This window comes from Humulus lupulus, chromosome X, assembly GCF_963169125.1.
Source record: "Humulus lupulus chromosome X, drHumLupu1.1, whole genome shotgun sequence".
Classification (NCBI taxonomy): domain Eukaryota; kingdom Viridiplantae; phylum Streptophyta; class Magnoliopsida; order Rosales; family Cannabaceae; genus Humulus; species Humulus lupulus.
The window spans coordinates 18,217,944-18,227,459 of NC_084802.1; the positions used below are offsets into that span (position 1 = coordinate 18,217,944).

Here is a 9,516-nt window from a genome sequence, read left to right on the forward strand (position 1 = left end):
GATTAATATATAAGATTTAGGGTCATATTTTAAGATTTTAAAGAAAGGAAAATTTTTGGGTAGTGATTGTTTTTAATCACTACCAATATTTTCAGTATTTTTGGTATATGGATAAGTTGTAATTCTATTTTGTTACATTACAGTGTATAATATAATTACAGGAGATCTCTCACAAATTTTTAAGAAATTACGATTAATTTAGAATGTATTATTGAGTAAAACTAAATTAGTAACAACTTCTGACTAAAGATTACTTTTTAGTCACATCCAAACTTTTGTTGTGACTACTAGAAATATCTACTCAAAAGAAATTTATAATATGACTAAAAAATTATCCCTAAATAATAATATATATTTTTTTTAGTGTAACCAAAATTAGGTAATCTTTTCTACTTGTCTCATGCATATTTTTTTATGGGGGCAATCATATTTCTAGAATAAAGATTTTCAGTCTAATTTTTGTTTCTCAATTCATGTCCAACCAACCTATAAATGAACATTATATTATTTACAATATTTAAATAAAAACAATATAATTCTAAAATCAATTGATTAATTGAAACTCCAAAATTGAAGAGAAAATCCTAATTCTCTTTTACCCTTAAATTAAAACCGGCAGTTTCTGGAATTCTTTCTACATGGCACGAATTGTGCTTGTAGATTTTGGTTAAACCCTACCTGATTTAATTAATTGTAGCCATACTATATAGTAGGGCACAAAGCTTGGCATACTAGCTATACCGACTTCTTGATCATATAGTTTAAATAATTTGAAATAAGCTCATCATGATTCTTGAACCAATATATTTGTGCATCAAGTCATTCTGTCTTTCTCTGGCCTAGTTTATTCTTTTTCATTTTCTTGATCACTCCATCACATGGGGCTCTCTTCAGTTTCTAGCTTTTCACTTGGAACTAATCCATTTATATCAATTCCCCATAATAATAATAATAATCTCAAGGTCTCATCTTACTGTTGTAAAAGCAAGAGCAGAGTAATCAATTCCACAAACTCAAAGCATTGCTCCCCCAACAACAACAACAACAACAACACCTCTAACAAGACAACACATCTTCTTGGGTTGTACGGACAGAGCAGATGCTTATTAAAACCTTTATCAATTTTCAGCTGCAAGGACCAAAGGGGAAATTCAATTAGGGTACGTATGTGTATATATATATATGTGTGTGTGAAGAATAAAATAATTATGAGTTTTATTTTTTCTTCTTTTACATATTATTATTCTGTATATACTTGTGATTTCATTAATTCTCTTGGGGTGGAATAATTCCAACAATTTCATTTTACCAATTATCTCATGCTTTTGGCACTTTGATATTTATAATCTCATTTTTTATGTGATTATATACATTGTAATTATAGTAAGTACCTCACTAATTTAAAAAAAAAATTGAATAATTTACAATACACTGAAAACATGATTCAAACATTATTTTCCACGTGTGTGCGTTTTTTTTTATACACGTGTGTACATAAAATGTTTGAACTTTGATTTTAGTATTATAAAATATTCAGAAATTTTCAGAAATGGGTGAGTTACCTACTATAACTAAAATATAAACATTCATATTAAAATAAATGGATTATAACTATTCAGATAATAAAAACACAAAAGGTATACTAGTACTCCCCTTTTAGAGAGAATAGTAGAGAACTGCCCTTATATATTATGTGTAGTTAACTGTATGATGCAGTCAATGTACACGATTTTTGTCAAATATGTAACTATGTTAATTTGATATATAATTTTGTATATTTGATACAATAACTATACTGTGACAACATCATATCTTGAGTATATATATATATATATATATAGAAGTTGAAATGAATTAATTTGTTGATTATATATAAATATATAGGCTTCTGCACAAATTGAAGATCGACCTCCTGAATCTGGAAATCTTTCGGCACTTACAAATGTTAAAGACTTTGTAAGTGTATGTTGGGAGTATGTACGACCATACACAGCAAAAGGAGTTATTATATGCTCTAGGTAAAGAGAACTAGTATCATTTATAAATATACATATATATATATTGATATCTTTATTTTTGTATCTACCTACTTATACCATTTTATTAAGGGGCATAGGTAGATTAGATATTTATTTTTAATATATATTAAATATTGAGTATTTTCACCATAAAAATAAAAAAAAATTAAGTATTTAATTGTAACAAATGTGAAGTATTTAATTTTTATGCTGCAAATACCCATTTTATTAAATACCAAAACACAATTTTATAATTGACAAATGGGTATAAAAATATTTTTCCAATACAATTTTGGTACCAAAGACATTTTAATTGTATAATATTTCCAATGTATTAAAATGTTAAAATTTAAGTTTAAAAATGAAAATAATTAAAATCTAAAATAAAAGATATAAGTTATTAATTAAGTAAAAATAAGGAAAATAGAAAAAGCAAAACTGTTACTTTTTTTTAGACATTTTAGGTTTTTACTTAATTAATTTTTTTTGGTAATATTAGATACATTTATTTAAATAAAATAAGTATAACTTATTTTATTAAAACAAACAAATTATTACCATTAAATTGAATGATACCTTTTTATAATGAATAATTCAATATAAACTTTTATTTTACGACTATATGTATGATGATTTTTTTATTATTGAACAGTTGTTTATTTGGAAGAGAATTGTTGGAGAACCCAAATCTATTTAGTTGGCCTCTAATTTTTAGGGCACTCTTGGGAATGTTGGCTATACTAGGCTCTTGTTTTTATACAGCTGGCATCAATCAAATTTTTGATATGGATATTGACAGGTACGCTATAAAAACACTTTTTTTTGGTGCAAATTAGTAAGTCATAATTTTAAAATGTGTTCTCTCAAATAAATAAATAAAATGTCTAGTTGTGTTTATGACAACTCCATGGTTTTGGAGCCTAAAAAAAGGTACAATGCATAAAATGAATATTTACTTAATTAAAAGAGTTTTTTTTTTTTACTTGTTCGAATACGTACAAACCAGAAAATGATGAAACTGTACATAGATGGTACATCTTTTTTTTCTTTTAGAAAAATAGATATGTAGTACAAGTTAACACAATAATTTATAGATTTTTTACTTACATCTTAAAGGATAATTCTTCGTAGTCTCCTCCAACTTTCAGTGTATTTTGTATTTTTAGTAATTTCATTTTTTATATAATTATGCATGTTGTAGTTATAGTAGATATTATTCATTAATTTTTTTTAAAATTTTAAATAATTTAAGGTGTTAAAATTAAAGTTCAAATATTTCTATTGCATATTCTATTTTTTTATACGCCCGTGTAATATAATATTTAAAGTCTAATTTTAGCTCAATAAATTATTCAAAAATTTTCTAAAATATGTAGAATGTTTTTCTGTAATTATAATATACATCGTCATTTAAAAAATTATGATTATAATTATATAAGTGCCGAAAACTACTTGAGATTAATTACTCTATCTTAAACACATTTAACAAAATAATTCTTAATTTTATTGTTTTTTATAATATTTATGAATTGGGGTCTTACTTTTTTCCACTATTAGCAACTAAAATTTCAAATTAAATAATTAAAGAAAATATTTTGTGCTCCATATGGCTCGCCAATGCATATTACTACAATTTCGGAAAAATAAATTAACTAATTTTTCATATATTTCTATATATTATAAACATGAGTTTAATAAAAATTATTATTTTTCATTAGATTTAACACTTTTTTGTATTGTTTTCTAACTCTGTTAGTTTTAAAGTCATCTAAATAAGGTAAAATAATTTTAAAATAAAATAATAAATAATAAATGAGCCATAATAATTTCTCATCACATATTTTAAAATTCCATATTAAAATATTTAATTCATCTTATCAATTATTTTTACAAAAGTGTAATCGAAAAATATTTATGTGCTTAAAATTATTCTTTTATTTTTTATTAGTTATTTATTTTGTCATTTAACATATCTTATTTATCCAAATATATATATATTAAAAAAATAAGACATAAATATGCATATTTTCTGATTTTTTCGTTTAATTTTTTAAAATGAGAAATTACTTATTTTAATTGCTCTAGTCATTGATTAAATAATATATATTTATATATAACTTTTTGTTGACTATATATTTTTTTAAGTTAAAGAATTAAAATATGATCAAATAAACTTATGAAATTCATATTTTTAATTTATATTTTTTTTAATATTTTATTATATTGAAATCCATACGTATTTTTTCAAAAAGAAAATCAGAAAAAAAAAGTATTTAATTTTAAAACTAGAATGCATCAGATCTTTATATATAAAAAGTGTTTATCTAATGAATTATTGTTTTAACGGTTTTTTATTTTATTAAAAAATAAAGATTAACTTTTTTTTTATTTTTTAAAATCTATAGACAATGTTTTGGTTTAATTTTTTTTTTAATATGTTTATGTCAATCTTTTATAATATATGACATTGTTTATGTATTTAAAATTTATATGACAATTAAAACCTATAACAAAAATAATAATATATTTTCTAATGCACATTGTTTTTACATAGTATATATATATATAGGGAAATTAGGTATGAGTATCATTTTAGCTCCTACTGATAGGGGCATTTTTGTTTTTAACATGTGGAGAAATTATTACCTAATTTTTTTTATATAATCGTTCTCATTGTAGTTATATAAGACATCCCACCAGTTTTTAAGAAATTTTGAATAATTTATGGTGTCGAAATCAGAGTTCAAACAGTTGGTTGCACACATGCCTGATTTTTTTTATACGCGTTTGAAACAAACTATTTGAACCCTGATTTCAACACCGTAAATTATTCGAAATTTTATGAAAACTGGTGGGATACGTGCTATAACTATGCATGTACGTCGTCATATAAAAAAATTGTTATAATTTCTTCAGGTTCTGAAAATAGAAAATGCCCCTACTAGTATGAGCAAAAGTAACTAGTTGGGGTTTATCACGTGAAGAAATTATAACTTAATTTTTTATATAACTGTGTACATGGTATTTATAGCAGAGATTCTGCTAGTTTTTGTAAAAAATTCAAATAATTTACGGTGCCAAAAACAGGGTTCAAACAATTGCTTGTACGTACACTTATTTTTTTTAATACATATGCAGCTGACTGTGTTTGAACCGTGATTTTGGCACCACCCAAAAACTGGTGGGATGTCTATGACTACAATGTATACTATTATATAAAAATAAAAAAAAATTATAATTTGTGCACATCACAAAAAACAAAAACTCCCCTATCGATAGGTAAAGAAGTGGTGGTCCCACTATAAAACTCCCCTTTATACACAAAAAGTTGTTAGAAAAGACAGTGCTAGAATGATTAGAGTGGGCATGCCTCCCAACTTATAAATTTTTATTGGCACCCTTTAAAATAAAATAAATACTATACATTTATATATTTTGTACATATATTAATTCTTTTTGGCCCTCTCTAGCTATATTCTAGTTCTGGCCTTATTTAAGAAATTCTATTTTTAATTTTAATTATAATTTTCAGGATAAACAAACCAGATTTACCACTGGTTTCAGGGCGTATTTCAGTGGAATCAGCTTGGTTATTGACATTAAGTCCTGCAATAATTGGCTTCATATTGATTCTTAAATTGAACTCAGGACCACTCCTTACTTCTCTATACTGTTTGGCCATTTTGAGTGGGACTATCTATTCTGTTCCTCCATTTAGATGGAAGAAGAATCCCATTACAGCATTTCTTTGTATTCTTATGGTATATCTATTTATTTATATATATATATATTTATATTGTTAAACTTTTGTGTATGCTATATATACAAATTAAATAAGATAGCTAATATAAAAATTATACATAGATTCATGCAGGCTTAAACTTTTCTGTATATTATGCCTCTAGAGCAGCACTTGGACTTGCATTTGTATGGAGGTGAGTTATAACTCTTTTCATGTTCTACATTTTAAGTAGTTTAAACATACCAAATTACATCATTCCCTTAATTTAATTTTACTATAATCAATTTTTTTTCCCTAAAATAGGATATTGTATAAAATCAAAATTTTCTTTTTTCATTCTACTATAATTAATAAAATCTTCTATCTCTAAATTACATGTATTGTTTCTGTCTTGTTACTTATAATTTGATAGATCAGTTATTTATTTAATTTTATTTTCTAACCATGATAATTTTTTTAAATAATGGAATAAGAATAAAAACACCTCTAATTAATTTTAGAGGAAATGATTTTTGCTATTTAACCTATATTAACTTCTCAATGTTTGACTTTGAATTTGAGAACAGCCCTTCATTTTCCTTCATCACTGCCTTTATTACATTTATGACTCTAACGTTGGCTTCCTCCAAAGATCTTTCTGACATAAATGGAGATCGCAAGTATGTTCTATCTTCTATCTTCTATTTTTATTTGTATTTTTTTTTATTTTAGGAGAAATTACTTCGTGGTTTTAATTATATACTTGGACACAATTAAACTCTCTTAAAAAAAAAAAGAAGAAGAAGAAGAAGCATATTTTCACATTATTTTATATTTAATATCATATAAACTTATTCAACAAAAAAAAAAATCATATATGAACCAATCATCTTTCTAGGTTTGGTGTTGAAACCTTTGCAACCAAGCTTGGTGCAAAAAACATTACATTACTTGGCACAGGACTTCTCCTCCTAAACTATGTAGCAGCTATATCTACTGCCATTATATGGCCTAAGGTATATAATATAATATATATTTACGCACATATTGGCTTAGTTTTATTCTTTAAAAAAAATTATTAATTATTTTTATTATGTTTTTATAATTGTCATATAAATTTTTTAAAAATAAATAATATTATATATAAAAAGATGTCATAAACGTATTAAAAAAAATTAAACCAATATATAATATTTATTATGTGTATTTATAATATTTGTTGTTACTTAATATCAATATATATTTATATAAGTTAGATTAAATAATAAAAAAATAACATGTTTTTTTAAATATAAATAATTTTTTTTTATAAAAATTAGGATTATGTATTAAATATTTTTATAATAATGATATTTTATAATATTTAAATTTATATTAATATAATTATTAAATATTTAGTAGAAGAAACATATAAAAATTTTAAATAGTACATATCTTTTGGATATAATTTATGAAAAATAGAACTTAGTACATGTGTATTTATGCTTAACTTCTTCCCTTGAAAGAAAAATCGTTGATTTAATTGTTATTTACAGGCTTTCAAGAGTAACATAATGCTGCTTTCTCATGCAATCTTAGCATTTTCCTTATTCTTCCAGGTTTGTCACATTCGAATTATAAATAATATATATGTATTATATATATATATAAACTTCTTATATATAATTACAGATTTTTATTATTTAATTGTGTACTTAATTATAGGCTCGAGAGTTGGATCGAACGAACTACACTCCGGTAATATTCAGCATCAGTAGTTCATCAATATAATTATATAAATATATATATTAATATTATTGTTTCACATATCATATTCCTAAGAGAAGTACTTTTAAAATGTAAAATATTTGGATGTTTTATTTAAAATATATATTTTAAAGATTAAAGTACTAGTCAAAATCTTATTAAGTACTGGAAAAATTACAAAATCTAGATCACAGATGATGCATTATACAAATGAATGTTTTTACAAGAGAGAGAAAAAAAACAAGCCAATAATATTTCTTAAATTTTATTATTATAATTATTTTATTTGTATTAATTTTTGAATTTGACATTGATTATATATATATATATATATATAAATTTTGGTTGTCGAATATTGCAGGAAGCGTGCAAAAGCTTCTATGAATTCATCTGGATACTCTTCTCTGCGGAATACGTTGTATATCTGTTCATTTAGTTTGCATATATACAACAACTTGTCATAATTTAATGTTTCAAACTATAAGAACCCTTTTTGTCAAAAACAAAAAATTAACACTAAGCCTTATTTGCTTTTTGTCCGTCTTATTCAATACAATTTTAAATAAGAATCGTTTTTGTTCATCCCCTTTTATTAGCTTTTATTAATGTAGTAGATAAAGATCTAATTTAATGAATGATCAAAAAGCTTTAGCATGAATATGTACTTTCAAAATTTGAAAGAAAACACTAGTGTCATTTTCTCTCTGCGCCGCTCGAAAAGTTATTTGCTGCTTATTACATCTTCTCGTCTGGTCGTGTCTGGCCGAGAGGATATCTTTGATATATGGGTCTTCGTGGGGTTCTATTTCTCCCTTTTCGATGGTGGTTGGGGCAGTACTGTGACGTTCTTGGAGGCTGTGGCGTCGACGGACCGTTGAGTCTTGGGTGGATCCGGTTGTGAGTATAGGCTTTACGGATGTCTCTGTTGTTGGGGTCGGGCTTCTTTGTGTGGAACCTTGGCTAGGCTGAGGGGTTATGGCATGGTTGGCGTCAGATTTTTGTGGTGACAGGTGGGATCAATGGAGCTTTAGTTGGATGGTGGCACCGACTGGGGTGGGATTCGGTGCGGCTGGCGAATTTGTTTTGAAAAGATCGGATCAATGGCTTGGGGCCTTCGGAGCGGGATGGTTCAATGGTGGTGGATGGGAGGCAATGACTTTGAGGATTATTTCTCTTGGTGGCTAATTTAGCTTTTTAAATTTTTTTTGCTTAGTTATGTTGGCTTTGCTTTGTTTAATTTTCATAATAAAGGTGGATATCACCCACCACCTCAATAGCTTGGTGGGGTTAGTAGTTTTAATGGTCGGGGGATGACTTTGATTCCTATTGGGTGTTTGGTGGTGCATTGAACGACTAAATTCACTTTTGATGGGTTGTCGATGCTTCTCTCCTTGACTATCAGAGATCTGGGGGTTGCCTCAATCTTTATTGATCCCTTGGTTCATGGTATACTGATGTATAGCGTCGGTTCTCATGAATGTGGTAGATCTTTATTTTATTTTCCATAATTTTAGTTTTAATAATGGAATCGTTATTCCCTGTTATCTTTTGAAAGATCGTTGGCTTTTACTTATTGTTGGGGTTGTCTTTCATTTGATCATTGGAAAGAAAACTTAGATTACTTCACATTACTTGGAAGCTTATTTGCTTGTGCCTAATTAGACATTTAGTTGAAGTTTTTATACCAGTTTTCTTTCTCTTGATCATTGTAAACGACTTAATATGTTTGTGTTGGTTATTAATTTTGCTCTATGAGCATTCTTTTTTTGTAATGGATTATGTCTGATTGACTTATTAACGGATATTTCATTTATCTTTTTCAAAAAAAAAAAAAAAATCTTTAGCATGGATATATACTTATATGCATTATCATTTATTTCCCCAAAACATAATAAAATATTTTTACATAATCAGAATAATTTGTAATCAAAATCACTAGTAATTGGATTGATCTTCAATCAAACTACTGATCAGAATCCAAATAAGCTATTTACATGACTTACAGAAACCAGAATTGAATTCAACATATTA

General features: G+C 25.8%; 1 protein-coding gene across 1 annotated transcript; it reads left to right on the top strand.

Moving 5' to 3' along the window:
• The first annotated feature begins 785 nt into the window (after positions 1-785).
• Positions 786-8,067, top strand: LOC133807414 (2-acylphloroglucinol 4-prenyltransferase). Its single transcript, XM_062245733.1, has 10 exons — positions 786-1,160; positions 1,885-2,018; positions 2,671-2,817; positions 5,551-5,779; positions 5,883-5,953; positions 6,327-6,419; positions 6,638-6,755; positions 7,275-7,337; positions 7,444-7,476; positions 7,847-8,067. The coding sequence occupies exons 1-10, from the start codon at positions 879-881 to the stop codon at positions 7,919-7,921; spliced, it is 1,245 nt and encodes a 414-aa protein (XP_062101717.1). The 5' UTR covers positions 786-878; the 3' UTR covers positions 7,922-8,067.
• The last annotated feature ends 1,449 nt before the right edge of the window (positions 8,068-9,516 follow it).